This window comes from Cricetulus griseus (assembly GCF_003668045.3).
Source record: "Cricetulus griseus strain 17A/GY chromosome 1 unlocalized genomic scaffold, alternate assembly CriGri-PICRH-1.0 chr1_1, whole genome shotgun sequence".
Lineage (NCBI taxonomy): Eukaryota > Metazoa > Chordata > Mammalia > Rodentia > Cricetidae > Cricetulus > Cricetulus griseus.
In genome coordinates, this window is record NW_023276807.1 from 196,663,961 (window position 1) to 196,681,438 (window position 17,478).

Here is a 17,478-nt window from a genome sequence, read left to right on the forward strand (position 1 = left end):
TTACCTCACTCAGAATGGTTTCTTCGAGTTCCATCCATTTCCCTGCAAATTTCAAGATTCCATTGTTTTTTTTTTCTGCTGAGTAATACTTCATTGTGTAAATGTACCACATTTTCTCCTTCCATTCTTCAGTTGAGTGACATCAAGGTTGCTTCCAGGTTCTGGCTATTACAAATAATGCTGCTATGAACATAGTTGAACATATGTCCTTGTATGAATGTGCATTCTTTGGGTATATACTCAAGAGAGGAATTGCTGGATCTTGAGGAAGACTGATTCCCATTTTCCTGAGAAACAGCCATACTGATTTCCAAAGTAGCCTTACAAGTTTGCACTGCCACCAACAAAGGAGGAGTGTTCCTTTTTCTCCACATCCTCTCCAGCATTGACTGTCATTGGTGATTTTGATTTTAGGCATTCTGGCCAGTGTAAGATGGTATCTCAGAGTTGTTTTGATTTGAATTTCCCTGATGGCTAAGGATTTTGAGCACTTTCTTAAGTGTCTTTCAGCCATTTTAGATTCCTCTGTTGGGAATTCTCTATTTAGTTCTGCGCCCCACTTTTTAATTTCATTGTTTGGTGTTTTGGTGGCTAGATTCTTGAGTTCATTGTATATTTTGGTGATCAGTCCTCTGTCAGATGTGGGGTTTCATCTCTACCTTTCAAATACACTTTTGAAAGAAAATTGTTGAATGATATTTTGTGGCATGAATTGCCATCACTCATCTCTGTCCTTGCCATCCCTACTCAGCCTCTGCCCTGGCTGTTCCTACTCATGTGCAGTCTATGGGCAATCCCCTTGACTTGCACTCAACATCCTTGGGGTTAGAGTTTCAGTTGTGTGGCCCAGGAGCTTTAGGAAACTCTCTTCATCCAGGAGGTCCCAGTCGGGATGACTAATAGCATTGTTTGTGTGGCTTCTTGACTGTCAAGGGATTTTGGCAATGGAGTGAGTGATGAAGCACACAGATATATTTTATGGAAAGCTCACTTAGTAAATTGAGGTTTCTTAGCTTTTGAATATTGAGTCTATTTCACAGTGCTATCATGAAAATTAAAGCAATGTCTGGGAAAGGGCCTCACACCTAGGGAAACTGTATGATACAAGATAATATGAGTTCATACTCTTGTGGGTTCAGAGTAAAGAAAGCTCACTGTCAAAACCTTCCTACAGAAACCATCATACAGAGGCTTAGAAATTAATATGTCAATATTGATTATCTAAAATGTTCACAATACAATATCTTAGAGTACACCAGAGATCAAATATAAGAGGGGGTCTTAAACCAATAGATAAATGTTTTTGTTGTGCATTAAAATAAAGAGACCTAAAAATAGTTTGCCCTCCATGACTCTTTGAATTACACTAAGAATCGCTGTGTGAATTTGAGTCTCCAAGGCTCCTTCTTCTAGGAAACATCAGAAACAATGGCATACCTTGAAACAAACCAAAGAAAGGACAATGGTGCTCAAAGGACAGATGGTAATCTGTCCTCCTCAAGCCATAGCCGCTTCCTGGAACTGTAATAATCGAGGTGCTCAGGAGGCTTGATGAGTTCCCATTTTGGATATTTTCTACTGCATCGGAAAAAAAAAAAGGTATTCTAATAGCCTGGAAAAATTACTGCAGGAAATGACTTCTGCCCTAGAGAGTATCTGACTCGTTATGGTTGCCAAGATAAAGCATTTGCTACAACTTTACGTCTCTGGAGGGTTTAATCTAATTAGCATTTAAGCTAATGCAGGCAAGAGGGGCTGGTAGAAAGAGTCTTCCATTCTAACATAATTGGAATAGTCTTTGGGGTAAGGACCATGAGCTTGAAAGTCAGTCCATCATATATGCTTCATTTTTTTCTTTAATTGAAGTAGAAACATCTGAAGTTAACTTAGGGTTATCCTTAGGGTAGGATAATTTATAACCTATACTCCAGAGACCAGCTCAGTAATCCAACAGCACTTTCTGTGTTTGGCTCCTGTTCCTCTCTAACCTTCTAGGCTTTTCTCTAAATCCCCTTCATTCAATACAGAGCTGCCACCTGTTTCCGTAGGTTTTAGGGTCTTCATAGTCTCCATGGCAATGCCTATGCCCTCTCCTGTCCTTGGAAGTTCCTTTAGTAACTTGTACTTCAAATTTCAGCCCTAGTATCTTCACCTCTGAAAAGATATAAAGCTAACTTTAGTTGTCTCCTAGCAGCCCCTATTCTAGGTAACTGTCTATTCTAGCACTTAAAGCCCGCAAGGGAAGAGTGTTTTTTGTTTGTTTGTTTGTTTGTTTGTTTTATGTTACTTGTCCTCACACACAGTAGGCCCTGTAGATAATGGCTGATTCCTGGTTTAATTCTATGTTCACAGCTCTTAGCTCAGGGTCTGACAATTACAAATACCATAGAGTTTGTTGGTTGAAAGGACAAATATAAATCTAAAAATAAAACAACAAATAATTGACTATGGCACTTGTAAGTATATTTCCTAAATTTTTTGTGAGAGCCATATTTTTCTTTCTTTTTAAGTGGGGAAAGCAGGACTCCATTCCTGTGGTGAGCAGGAAGGAAACCCAGGAGTTTCCTTATTCTCTGTAGAGTCACTTGAATTGTTCCTGGACACTGAACAAACACCGCATCTGTCCTAGTTTGCTTTCTGTTGCTGTGACAAGCACCAAAACCATACGGAGAGTAAAGAGGTTATTTCAGCCTACAGTTTGCAGTTCATCATTGAGGGAAAGGAAACTAAGGCAGGAACCTGAGGCCAGAACTGAAGCAGAGACCATGGAGGCATGCTGCTTGCCAGCTAGCTACGCTGACTTGTTCAGATACCTTCCTCAGATGACCAAGGATCGCCTGCACAGGGATGGACAGATTCTCCTCCATCAATCATTAATTAAGGAAATGTCCTGATGCAGGCCAGAGAAGCAGTCAGGCTAACTGTGGATCTTCACCTTGCCCTTCCTTCCTCCAGTCTCCTAGTCTCATCCCAGCTCTGTAACAGACCACCTGGTGCAGCCTCCCCTCCCCCTGTGCTGTCAACTCCAATGGATCACACAGATCAGATTGTCTCCTCTAATCCTCCTGCCCTTCACTTCCCATATCCTAGCACCTATCTCCAGCAAACACTCCCTGGGAACCTGCTGGCCACATAGGCCAGGGAATCAGGTAAGGCAACTGTGGATCTTTATCTCTTCTTCCTCTCCTCCAACTCCAATCCTCCCTTCCCACCCCCTCACCCCCCACCCCCACCCCCCACACACAGTCTCATCCCAAGCTCTGTAGCAGACCACACGCTGTGGCCCCTCCTCATTCTATATCCCCATTCTCAGGGAATTAAACAGATCCTGGAGGAACATCCTCCCTCCTGTGAACTCTCTCAGCACCCACTTCTAGTCCATCCCCATTCAGTACCTAGAAACATCCCACCTGGAGCACTCGGTGACCCCAGGATCCCAGAAACATTCCCTTGTAGACAACACACAGCCAACAACTTTGCTAAGAACCAGAAAGGAAAACAGAAGCCAAGGAACAAAAGATACACCCAACAAAGACAAAAACAGGTATCAGCACCTAGGATACAATCTTCCCAACACCAGATGCCTAGATGCCAGTGTAAAAACACAGTCAAAACGCCAGGACAATACATCCCCACTAGCGTCCAGCAACCCTCCGTAGTAGGCCCTGAGTAAAGCAACATAGTGGAAGCACAAAACAAGGACCTCAAACAGCCTTCATGAATATGATAAAGGTTCTTAAGAAGGAAATGAATAAGCCCATTAAAGAAATCTAAGAAAATACAAACAAACAGTGGAAGGAAATGAAGAAAACAGTTTAAGATACAAAAAGTAGACACAGAATCAATAAAGAAAACTCAAACTCCCTGAGACACAGAGTGACATTGTGAAAAGACCAAATCTATGAATAATAGAAATAGAAGAAACAACACAGGTCAAAGGCACAGAAAATATTTTCAACAAAATCATAGAAGTAAATCACCCTAACCTAAAGAAAGAGATGCCTACCAAGGTGCAAGAAACATAGCAAATAGATGGAGTCATAAATGAAATTCCCTTTAGCACATAATAATCAAAATACTAAACTTATAAAACAAATTAAAATTTTTTAAAGCTGCAAGGGAAAAAGACCAAATAACATATAAAGGCAGACCTATTAAAATAATAATCTAACTTCCAATGGACACTAAAAGCCAGAAGGGCCTGGAAAGATGTTCTACCGATAACATCCTAGACTATTATAACCAGCAAAACATTCAATCACAATAGATAGAGAAAGAAAGACATTTCATGATAAAACCAAATTTAAGTAGTACTTATCTGCAAATACAAAAGGCTGAAGAGGTTAACCTCACCAAAGAAAAGACAAGGAATAAGTAATAACAGAACAGCAAATCAAAAGAAGGGAAAAAACAAAGAAGAACAAAATTATGGTACTGGAGAGATGGCTCAGCAGTTAAAAGCACTGACTACTCTTCCTGGGTTCAATTCCCAGCACTCACATGGCAGCTCATAATTGTCTGTAACTCCAAGTTCTGACACACTCACACAGACATACATGCAGGCAAAACTCCAGTGCACATAAAATAAAAAATGAATTAATTTTTAAAAAAGGAACAAGATAACAGGAATCAAGGAACACTGCTCAATGGTAACTCTCAACATCAATGATCTCAATTCTCCAGACTAACAGAGCAAATGCAAAAACAGCATCCATCCTTATGCTGCATCCAAGGAACATACCTTAACATTAAGAATAGACATCACCTCAAGGTAAAGGGATGGAAAAAGACAGTTTCAGGCAGACATACCTAAGAAACAAGCCAGTCTACTCATTTAATATCTCCCAAAATGGACTTCAAAACAAAACTAATCAGAAGAGATGGTGAAGAATACTGCATGCTCATCAAGGGAAAAACCCACTAAGAGGACATTGAAATTCTTAACATAGATTCACCAAACGCAGGGGCACCTAAATTCATAAAAGAAACAGTACTACAGCTTCAATAATATATTCCTAACATAGGGACAGTGAGAGACTCCACTCACACCACTAGATAAATCATCCAGACAAAAACTACACAGAGAAATATTGGTGCTAATTGGTGTCATAAACTGAATGGACCTAACAGATATTTATAGAACATTTTACCTAACACACACACACACACACCTTTCTTCTCAGTACTTTATGTAACTTTCTCCAAAATGGACCACACACTTGGACACAAAGCAAGGCTTGAGAGATACAAGAAGACTGAAATAACTGTCTGACCACTAAGGATTAAGTTGGATATCAACAACAGAAAGCTTTACAAACTCAGGGAAACTGAAAAACTCTACTGGGTCGAGACAGAAATTCAGAAAGAAATTTAAAACTTCCTAGAACTAACTGTAAATGAAAATACAGCATACACAAACTTATGGGGCACAATGAAGGAGGTTCTAAGAGGCAAGTTCATGAAATGCTTCCTTTTAAATCACATGTTTATTATTTATATAAAGATGCGTTCCAACAGCTCCCTCTCTTAAGAATGTATCTTCAGAAGAAGTATGATCCTAGCCTCTTATGTAACTGAGTGGGGATTTATTTGCCCATGCTCACTGAGGTTGAAACCCTGGCATTTGGGACTGGGATGCTTTCAGAGTCCTGTCTGGTAGCTTTGCTTATAGATTCAAACACATTAGTCACCTTCAGTACAACAAAGCAGATGTTCAGGGAATTCATGGCACCAAGAACAGGGTAGCTCATTACATTAAACTTAAATGTGAGGAAAATTAATTCTCCAAAGGTAGCCTTCATAACTTTACATGCTATCCATGGGGGAAGCAGAAAATCCAGGCTTTGTGGAATGCCAGAGGAAATGAGGGCTTTATTTGATTAAAGGGCTGACGTGAAGTTTTGCCTACTTGAAATCAGGAGGGTGGTCTGGAATATTTCACTGCATCCAGATTCTGCAATCTCCCTAATTTTTTAATGGCTCTTAATGTCTGTATAAGGACTTGACTGAGGGTTCTTCAAACTAAATCTTGGTTAGGATTTTATTAACACATCTTAGTTTTTAAAGATTTACTCTAAGAAAATGTTAAGTGTTAGAATATAAACGAACTCTAAAATGAAACGATGCCTGAATTATCTACTTTCTCGGTGATTTAGTAGCAGGACATACTAGTATTATTTTCAGATCTTGCATACACAAATTATTTTTCAAAGAAACATCATGGACAGGAAGGACTTTTATATGCTACTATCCCACTACATAAATATGAGAAAGAGTTGAGTTTATTTCTGTTTTAGTTTCCTTTCTCTTACTGTGATAAAACAAACAGAAAACACTTGGAATAAAGTAATTTAGGGGACAAAAGGATTATTTGGCTTATACTCCAGGTGACAGCCCATCACTGAGAGAACTCAAGACAGGCACTCAAGCAAGAACTTGAAGCAGAAACCATAAAGGACCACTGTTCTTAGCTCACCCTTGAGCTCTTGCTTAACTTTCTTTTTTTCCCGTGTTTTTTTTTATAAATTTTGTTTAAATTAGAAACAATCTTATTTTACATATCAATCCCAGTTTCTTCTCCCATCCTCCCATGTCCCCAACGACCCCCCATCCCATCCCCCATCCACTCCCCAAGGAGGGTGAGGCCTTCCATGATGGATCATCAAAATCTGTCAAGTCATTTGGGGCAGGGCCTAGGCCCTCCTCTCTGTATCTAAGCTAAGAGAGTATCCCTCCATGGGATACATCCTGTTTCCACTGCCAGAGGCCCAATAGACTGCCCAGTGCTCCTAGCTGACACACACATTCAGGGGGCCTGGTTTGGTCCTATGTTGGTTCCCCAGCTGTCAGGCTGGGGTCTGTGAGTTCCCACTTGCTCAGGTCAGATGTTTCTGTGGGTTTTCCCAGTGTGGTCTTGACCCCTTTGTTCGTCACTCGTCTCTCTCTAAAACTGGCTCCTAGGAGTTTGGCTCAGTGGTTGTCATCATTCACATTATAGGGGAAGGGCATTTAAGGTAGCCTCTCCACTATTGCTTTGGTTCCTAGTTGGAGTCATCCTTGTGAATCTCTGTACAATTCCCTAGTGCCAGGTTTCTCCTTAAACCTATAGTGGCTTCCTCTATTGATGTGTCTCTTTTCTTGCTCTCTATTCCTCTCCCCACTCAATCTTTCTGATCCCTCATGTTCTCCTCCTCCCTCCTCTTTTCCTCTCCTCTTTCTCCTCTCTCCCTCCCTCCTACCAATATGCTCCCAATTTGTTCAAGGGCTCTTGTCCCTTTCCCCTTCACTGGGGGACCGTGTATGTCTCTCTTATAGTCCTTGTTTCCTAGCTTCTCTGGAGGTGTAGATTGTAGTCTGGTAATCCTTTGCTCTCTGTCTAATATCCATAAATGAGTGAGTACATACCATGTTTGTCTTTCTGTGACTGGGTTGCCTCACTTAGGATGGTTTCTTCTAGTTCCATCTATTTGCCTGCAAATTTCAAGATTCCATCGTTTTTGTTTTTGTTTTTCCCTGCTGAGTAGTACTCCGCTGTGTAAATTTACCACATTTTCTCTATCCATTCTTCAGTTGAGGGGCATCTAGGTTGCTTCCAGATTCTGGCTATTACAAATAATGCTGCTATGAACATAGTTGAACAGATGTCCTTGTTATGTGAATGTGCTTCTTTTGGGTATATGCCTAAGAGTGGAATTGCTGGATCTTGAGGTAGACTGGTTCCCATTTTCTGGAGAAACTGCCATACTGATTCCCAAAGTGGCTGTACAAGTTTAACTGTCTTTCTTATAACGCCTAGGACCACCTGCCTAGGGAATGGTAAACCTCCTACTCAACTAACAATAAGGCCAATTTGTCACAGACATCCCCAATCCCTCAACTGAGGCTTCCATTCTCCAATAACTCTAGGCTGTGTCAACAGTTAAAGCTCACTGGGACAACCTACAAGCTTTTGGTAGTAAGCAACGTGATGCCCACATTTTATTCCAATCTTCACCTTACACAGTCAGATCCTTAACACTGCCTCTTTAAGTGTTGTTTTGTGACTGTTTCCTTGATTAGTCAGTCACATTGTGGTCAGAAAGCACACTGTATACTACATTAATCTTTTAACAATATTTGAGACTTGTTTTATAAGCCAGTATATGTCAATGTTTACAAATATTCTTAAGGTCTTGAAAGGAATGTCTGTTCTCCAGTCCCTGAGCAAAGCTATGTATAACAACACCATTGTTTAAAACCTTTGTATCTTTCTTTTTTCCTGCTAGCTGTATTGATTGGGTACCTAAAAATAGAATGATAATGAAATTGTTTAGCTCTACTAAGTTCTACTTCATATATATTGTAAAAAGCATGTAACCAGGCAGGCAGAAGCCTGGCTGGAGGAAGATTAGGAAAGTGAGCATAGGCTCATTATCCAACTATTAGAGATAAGAATGAAAGAGAGCATGCATGTGTGGCAGAGTGTGATAAGCATGGTATTTAGGGACCAGCTCAAGACTAAGAATGTAGAGCACACTATGACTGTGTGAAAAAAACGTGTCCTCTCCAGTTGCAGAGAAGGAGTGATGAGCAAAGGGGTCAAGACCAGACTGGTGAAATGCACAGAAACAGCTGAGCTGAACGAGGGGGAGCTCATGGACCCCAGACTGATAGCTGGGATACCAGCATGGGACTGATCCAGACCCCATGAATCTTGGGGTCAATAAGGAGGCCTCAGAAATCTATGGGGCCTCTTGTAGTAGGTCAGTACTTTTCCCTAGCATAGGAATGGACTTTGGGAGTCCATTCCACATAGAGAGATACTACCTGAGCCTAGACACACCAGGGAGGGCCTAGGCCCTATCCCAAAGGATATGACAGACTCTGAAGACCCCCTATGGAAGGCCTCAGGAGCAGACCGGGTATGGGATAGGTAGGGTGTTAGTTAGGGGGGAAAGGGGAGAAGGGAGGGAGAGGGTACTAGAATTGGCATGTAAAACAATCTTATTTCTAATTTAAATTTAAAAATGGAGAAAAAAAGAAAAAGAAAAAAAAAAAAAAAAAAAACTCATCCTCCTAGAACTCTCCTCTGTCTGAACTGAAAGCAGCAGGATCTGAAACCCGACACTGCAGACCCGAGATCTCCCCCTTGAATCCAGAGGAATTTTAAGAGCCATGACACTGCACCACTGGAGAGGTACCCTGGTTGTGAGCCTAGTGGCTATAGTCCCTAGGCCTCTGCTTCTGCTTGTGTGTATTGCTCTGATATAAGTGTGAAGTAAAATATACACTCAAAACCAACTTGCAAGCTGTCATCATTCCTCCCAGGTTAAAGCCCAGTTAAGTGTTCCTGACTCCTGATGAATATTTATAATGTTACTAGGTAATTAAAAAGTTCACAGCTACCTTGGGTCTGGAGAGATGACTTTGAGATAAGGAGCTGATCTCAAAGCTGACCTAGATTTGGTTCCCAGCATCCACATGGCAGATTACAACCATCTGTAACTCCAGTTCTAAGGAATCTGGTGGCCTCTTCTGGATAGGAAATATTTTTAATGTCTATCTCATCTAACATTAAGGTTTTTCTGACAGCCTTTTTTGTATGTAGAAATCTCACATTGTATATATTTTCCTATTCTTTTACTTTTTAAATTTTTACATTTATTTCTATGAGTATTGGAGTTTTGCCCACATGTATGTACCACATACATGCCTGGTGCCTGCAGAGACCAGAAGAGGGTTTTGACCAGGATTAGAGTTACACACAGCTGTAAACTGCCATGTGGGTACTAAAAACCAAACCTGGGTCCTCTGGAAGAGGAGACAATGCTCTTAACTGCTGAGCCATCTCTCCAGCTCTCCTATCCCCATTTTTCACTTTTAACCATTTTGTATATTTACATATAGTATGTGTCCTGGCTAGTTTTATGTCAGCTTGACACAAGCTATAGTCATTATGGAAAAGGGACACTCAACTGAAAAAAAAAGGGGGGGGGGCCTCCAAAAGATCTCCCTGGAGGCAAATCTGTAGTGCATTTTCTTAATTAGTGATTGATACAGGAGGGCCCAGCCCATTGTGGATGATGCCATCTGTGCACAGGTAGTCCTGTGGGGAAAAGAAAGCAAGCTGAGCAAGCTGTGAGCAGAGAGCCAATGAGCCTGTTCCTCCATGGCCTTTGCTTCAGTTCCTGCCTGGAGTTCCTAACTTCCCTTCATGATAGGCTACCACTGTAAGCAGAAATAAACTATTTCCTATCCAAATTGCTTTTAGTCACAGTGCTTTATCACAGCCATAGAAACCCTAATTAGGATGCCAGTATTATACTAAATGCAGAAAACCTGCAAGTATTCACTGTAAAATCGGGAATAAAACAAGGGTGCCCACTCCCTCTGCTCTTTCTCAGAATCATGCTCCATGTCTTAGCTAGAGCAATAAGACAAAAATAAAATAAGATAGATACAAACAGGAAATGGGTAGATTTTTTTCCTTATTTGTTAACAATACAAATCTACTAAAATAACCAACCAACCAACAAAAAACCCTAAAGATGAACCAGGAAACCTAGACATTTTTATCTAAGAAGCAGGATACAAAATCAACACAAAAATCAGTAGGCTTTCTATATATCAGCCACAAACATGCTGAGAAAGAAATCAAGGGAGAAAGGTCAAGTCTATTTACAATAGACTCACAAAATAAAATAAAACACCAAGGAATAAACCTAACCAAGTATGAAAACCTTAAAACACCAAAGAAAGAAAATAAAGAAACTACAAGATTAAAAGGCCTCCCCTGCTCATAGGTTGACAGGTTAATATAAAAAAATATTTATAATGACAAAAACAGCCTATAGATTAATGTGTTCCACATCAAAATTCCAATGATATTCTTCACAAAACTATGAAAAAATCTTAAAATGCACATGGAAATACAAAGGACTTCAAGTAACCAAAATAATCTTGTGCCTAATAACTTTAGTATCTAAAGTGATTACTGATTCATTTCTGCTATTAGCTTTTGCTGATTCTTATTCGCAGTAAGCCTGATTCTTCCCCTTGTGTTGTTGCTTAACTCTGGGTATATACACATCGTGGTGTTGAAAAGTTGTCTTTGGACTACTTTGAGACCTACCATGAAAGTGCCTTTCCCTAGAAACAATGTGTATTTACTTGTGCAGATTATTTGCTTCGGGACCTACTGGAACTACTTTATACTGAATTTAATCACTGGAGGGTTTGTTCAGATCATAGGGTAGGTCAATTTTGTTTGTAAATCTCAAGGCTGGCTTTAATTCCACGTTCTCAGCGATGCCACCACCAATGCTGCTGACCCCCCACCCCCTCCTTTCTTACTCAACACTCAAACATCTTCCCAAGGAACCACTGAGATTGTGGATGAAAGAAAGTCTTTCTTCTTCCCTCTCCCTCAGCCCCTCCCCACTCTCCCTCTTTACTGTCTCATTCCTCGTTTTCTTCTGGGAACCAAACCTGCTCCCAGTTAGGAATTAAAGGAACACCTTTAAGGCTAAGCTCTCCCCTCTTCTAACTTCAACAATACTGTCCCAAGATGTTCCAACTTTCCACCCTTCTTAGACGCATGGCTTGGGGTTTTGCCTCCAGGGCTGAGGGAAAAAACACAGATACACTGTCTTCCATGTACCTCCCAGTCAGATGGAGCCATGCTTTTGCCCAGTGGTCTTAGGAACTCCACTACAGGATTCCACAGTGATGGGGACTCTGGAGGCACCAGTAGCTCCAGGATTCAAAGCTTGCCCCCTGACTAAAATTTCTGTTTCCTCGTCTTCAGACTATCAGATCCATGGTCGCTAGAGAAACTTGATGCCATGTTTTCATTTTTATATTTCTGTCTTTATGGTTTTCACTTTTTAAGTTTGCTCAAACAGCCACATGGATTTTGCCATTTTTCAGCCAGTCATTCCTGAACTGTCCTACATGTAACAGCTACAAAGAAGTTTGAAACTCTTCAGTTTAATAACTCATTCAAGGATTTTATGTTATTTACTTTAGCTTTTGTGTTTTTGTTGAAACACAAAACAAGTGAGAACAAGAGTTAAGAGCATTGGCTGCTCTTCCAGAGTTCAATTCCCAGCAACCACATGGTGGCTCATGACCATCTCTATAATGGGATCTGGTACCCTCTTCTGACAGGCAGGCATGAAGGCAGGAAGAATACAGTATACATAAGAAATAAATAAATCTTAAAACAAACAAACAAAACAGTGAGGCCCAAATGACTCCCTGAAATACAAAAAGTGAAATTTAATCACATAAGAAATGCTTTAAGGGAAAGGCACTGTCAGAGGTGTAGTTACTTCTCTGGATTTTGCCTTTACTGAGATTCTTAGATTTTGGCTGGGAAATTTTTAGTCTTTTATCAGCTGTTTGATCCTTTAAAGAAACTTGTTGTTGTTTTCTTAAAAAAATCTACCATTTAAAATTGTTTTCAATATCACCAGGTCTTAGTCACTATCCTATTATTGGGAAGCATTTAATCAGGGATTTGAGTACAGTTTCAGAGGGTTACTCCATGAGCATCACGGTGAAAAGCAGACAGGCATTGAGCAGCAGCTTGTGGGCAGTAGGCAGAGAGACAGAGACAGAGATACAAGCAGACACAGATGACACAGATAGAGAAACAGAAAGAGGCAGACTTGGCAGGAGTTTTAAAACCTCAAAGTCCACCCCAGTGATACATTTCCTCCAACAAAGTCATATCTAATCTTTCCCAAACAACCTACCAACTGGTGACTAAGCAGTCAAGTATATGAGCCAATCAGGGCCATTCTCATTTAAACCACCACATGCCAAGTCTCTGATGTCTGCTTTCTTTTTCATTTTTTACTCATTTTAACAGAAAGGCCTTCCTTAGCAATACTCAAAAAACTCCCATATCATCCCCATCTCCCAGTCTTCTCTGCCTTCCTAGCAGCTATCACCTATAAATCCATGCACTCAAATGTTAATACATAAAGGGGCTGTTTTATTCATACCACCTCACAGCTCCAAGCAGACAATAAACATCCAGTATTTGTTGGGCTGGTGAAGGCAATCTCTCCACTATGCCCCAGATCCACATATCCCACTGTTTGTGATAAAGTATTAGCACTACTGTCCAGTGTGATGAAGTATTAGCACTACTGTCCAGTGTGATGAAGTACTAGCATTACTGTCCAGTGTGATGAAATATTAGCACTACTGTCCAGTGTGATGAAGTATTAGCACTACTGTCCAGTGTGATAAAGTGTTAGCACTACTGTCCAGTGTAATGAAGTATTAGCACTACTGTCCAGTGTGATGAAGTATTAGCACTACTGTCCAGTGTGATGAAATATTAGCACTACTGTCCAGTATGATGAAGTACTAGCATTACTGTCCAGTAAGCCCTCTAGAACAAACACATTAAACACCCACTATGAAGTGTCTGTGTTCCTTTAAGCTTGAAGCTCCTTCCTTGAAGCACATCCCAGACTGTGCAGGTGTTGTTTGGCCTCCCTGCTTATAACTGGAGGTGAAGAAAATGCAGATATCTGCAGTATGATGCTATCTGGTGCTATCTGGCAAAGCTAATTTATTTGCAGGAGGGAAAGAAATACCAACTTGTTTGTTCCTTCTTTGGTGTTGGCCTCCTATTCTTGCCAAATAGCTCGTGTGTGCTGTTTTTCTCTGAAAGGGCTTACCATTCTTTGGAATTCAATCCCATTGATGATTTTCTCTGGTTCCTAAGGCAAAGCTGTGGCTTCTTTTTCTCTTGTTAGGATAAAAGAAAATGTGGGGCTGGAGAGATGGCTCAGCTGTTAAGACACTTGCACTTGTTCTTGCAGAGGACTTGGGTTTGGTGCCCAGCACCTACAGGACAGTTCACAACCACCTGTAACTCCAGCTCCAGGGAATCCAATGGGCTCTTCTGGTCTCGTCCTGCTCCCAGGTGGTACACATAAACTCACCCAGTCTCACATACATACACATAAATTTTAAAAATCTCAAATGAAAATAGCCTTACAGCTTCTTACACCTGGGGTTGGAGAACAAGTCTCAAGCTGTCCTTATTTGCTTTCCAGTACCAAAGACAGACGTTGATCTGTAAATGTGATTTCTTCAGCTTGAAAACGCTGTTTTTAAAGCCACTCTGTGATTATTTCCAGGAGTTTCCCAAACAGCCCACTGAACATTTCATCACAAGGACTGGGAGCTTGAGACTGGCAAGAGAGGGTGAGAGTTCCACACACAGGCCGTTACAAAGAATGTGTGTCCTTACTGGATCAGGGCACACACAGGAACATAAAAACCACTTCAGAGAAAAGGCATTGGGAGATCTCAAAAACAGGCGTGATAATGTGGCAAGAATAAAGTGGGGCGCAATTAATGCGTTCCGCAAAGGAGTCAGAGCAGGTTTGACGAACAGATGTTTTAATAGGAAAGTCCTCATGTGTGGCGGCAGGGCTCGGGTTGCTGCGGCGGAAAGACTTATTGTTACACAAGCAGTCTACACAGGTCTGACCTGGGAACAACAGTAGGTGATAACTGCCACTCTAGGCTTTCAACTTCCTGGTGCTTCATGCTCCAGTTTCATCCTAAACAAGACCAATTCCTTCTGTGAGTTCACCTCCTCTACACTGAAGAGTTCTTGTTAGGGCTGTCACTAAAGAACTTAGCCACGCCCTAACCAAGGCTTTCCCGGGGCTCTCCTGAGTGTAAGAGAAAACCTGTTGAGTTACCACACACAATTCCCAGAACAGCACCTGTTTAATTTTTTTCAGCTTGAAATGCAAAATCACAAAAGGGGCCTGTACTGATGGCTATCGAAGTGCAGATACATCATGAGCAATCGTGTTTCTGTGTGTCAACTTAATGAGCATTTCAATGGCCGGTACGATATTAAGAGTTCACTCACATACCTCCTTCATTAGAAATAAATAAATGAGAATGAATGGCATGAGTAGGGCACAACATGCTACTGGAAAAAGTCAAGGAAGGGGGATAACAGCAGCAAACCATCTATGTTACAATGAAATACACTGTATAGGCTTATTGAATTTTCTCTGTGAAATTAAAGTATAAAACTCATTGGTACTAAGCAAGTCATACATGTAAAAAATCTACAACGAACAAGATAACCCACAAAGAAAAATACAGCTGGGCACCAATTCCTATGGTTTCAACAAACACCTTGGAGAATGCACAATGGAACAGTGAGCCAGATCCATTGCAAACACATCAGTCCAACAGTGTGTGATTTCAGAAGAACAATTAACTGTTGTACACTCCTGTATTCTCACTATAAAGTTAAGTCCTATAGCCCAGGGAGACCAGTTATTTTGTCCCAAGCTAATAAGGGTAGATTTCAGACAAGACTCAGATAAGGCAGCCTCTTTTTTGATAGAAGATAGTGGCAGAATATTTAATTCCTATTTAAGCTGAACCTTAGCAATCTAACTTAGACAGATAGGAGCTCATTTAGGACTCCCTTATAATGCAATATATAATGCAATATATATATATATATATATATATATATATATATATATATATATATATATTTGCACACACAGACCACACAGACTTTACACAAAAAGAGAGATGCACACACAAAATGAAACGCATGTACAGAGATTTACAAGTATTCTAAGTCCTTTTGTGGAGACTTTTATTGCTTCTTGAAAGTTTTCTAAAAATTGAGGCTGGAGAAATGGTTCCGCACTGGCTGTTCTTGCAGAGGGCCCCTGTTTGGTTCCCAGCATCAACTGAAAACTCACAACTATCCATAACTCCAGTCCCTGGGGATCCAATGCTCTCTTCTGACCTCGGTGAGCAACAGACATGCATGTGTGCCTTTACATGCATGCAGGTCAAACACTCAGACACATAAAATACAAACAAATCTTTAAGAAATTAATTTATTATAATCAGGATAAAGCAGACACTCATTTTTAATATACCATAGGAACTGGGAAATTAACAAGATACTGAGATCCACTGTGCTCTACAGGCTAAGTGGACACAGGATTAGGAAGCCTTGGCACTGCTGACATTATGGGAAAGACAATTCTTTGATGGGGCACGCTACCCAATGTAGGGTGCTTAGGGGCACCCCAAGCTCTGTTCATAGATGTCAGTAGCATCCCTAAGTCATGATACTGAAACTGTCTCTTCACATTGACAAATACTCCCTATGGTCAGAACTGAAAAGTGCTGATTTTAACATGACCATAAGGAAATAAATACAACTGCCAGCTATGATTCCACTGTAGAGCCAATGGTGACTCAGCAGAGTTACATTGCAGCTTTGATTCGAATACATATCATGGTTAGAATTGGGTGAATTATACTGGTGTTTGTCTGATAGTGAGCTGCCCAATACAACAGCTATGTACTACCGGGACAAATAAGCCCGGAAACGCGGCTCTCTATAGTAAAGAATGGCATTAAGTACAAAATGCACTCGATTTTGATGAATTCATGTGGATAAAGGAAATCTCTCAACATTTTTATATTAATAAATCTATCTGAGTTTACTCACTGGATGAAATACATTTTAAATACACTTTACCTGCTCATTTATGGTTTTGAAGTATAGCTACTAAGAAACTTTACATGTTGTTTGTGTCACAATCCCGTTGAATGGCACTTGGCTAGACTTCACATGATTTAGTATTATTCCTTAACAGAATCAACCTTCAGTTTCTCTAGAAAGAATTGGCCAACCCTCAAGGTCCCATCATAACTCCCTGTGGAGCTGTGAAGGCTCTTCTGCTGCCTCTTTTGGCCAGTTACTCCTGTTCCAGTGCTTTATTCTGAGCATTTCAGTCGGCAATCTCCTGGTGGCTGATTTACCTCCCTGTGGCTGCTCGGCAGTCTCCTGCCCCTCTGCTTCTTTCATACACTCCTCGACTTTCTTTGTGGGAGCTTGAGATGTAGGGGCATCCATCATACTTAGAAAATCAAAAGCTGGGAGAGGTGGCTTCCATTCCTGATCAGATAAAATTGCTGGAAGGAAAAGGCAATCAAGAGTATTACCAACTAACTAGAGATGAAATCACCACATGAATACAGCTACACAGTATTTTATTTTGAAATGTGTATTGGGGGGGCTTGTTAGCCATCTCCATTTGCACTTGTGCCTGTGGTTATACAAGGGGGGAGGGTATGCACACTTTCCAGTGTGCATGCAGATGCCAGAGAAGTCCACTGTCTTTATTGCCCTCCACCTTATTTTTTAAGACAGTCTCTCACTGAATGTGAAGTCTGCCATTTTGGCTGGCCAGCAAGCTTCCAGAATTTACCTGATTCCACCCCTCAGTACTGGGGTTACAGACACGAGCAGCCATGTTCCACTTTTATTCGGGTGCTAAGGATTTGGATTCAGATCTCTTGCTTTCACAACAAATGCTGAAGCATCTCCCCAGCCTCTAGTTTCATATTTTAGTACTGTATTCATTTTCTACTTATTTTTCTGCAGTGATTAAGTATTAATAAGAATAA

The 17,478-nt window shown here is 40.8% G+C and overlaps 1 protein-coding gene across 1 annotated transcript in view; it reads right to left on the reverse strand.

The window, feature by feature from the left end:
* Positions 1–15,877: 15,877 nt before the first annotated feature.
* Positions 15,878–17,478, reverse strand: part of LOC118237589 (thioredoxin domain-containing protein 16) — a gene marked incomplete at its 5' end in the record, with an annotated part of 55,337 nt that continues 53,736 nt past the window's right edge. The window contains 1 exon segment of the mRNA XM_035452819.1: positions 15,878–16,983. Coding sequence (XP_035308710.1) covers positions 16,715–16,983 — 269 coding nt within the window.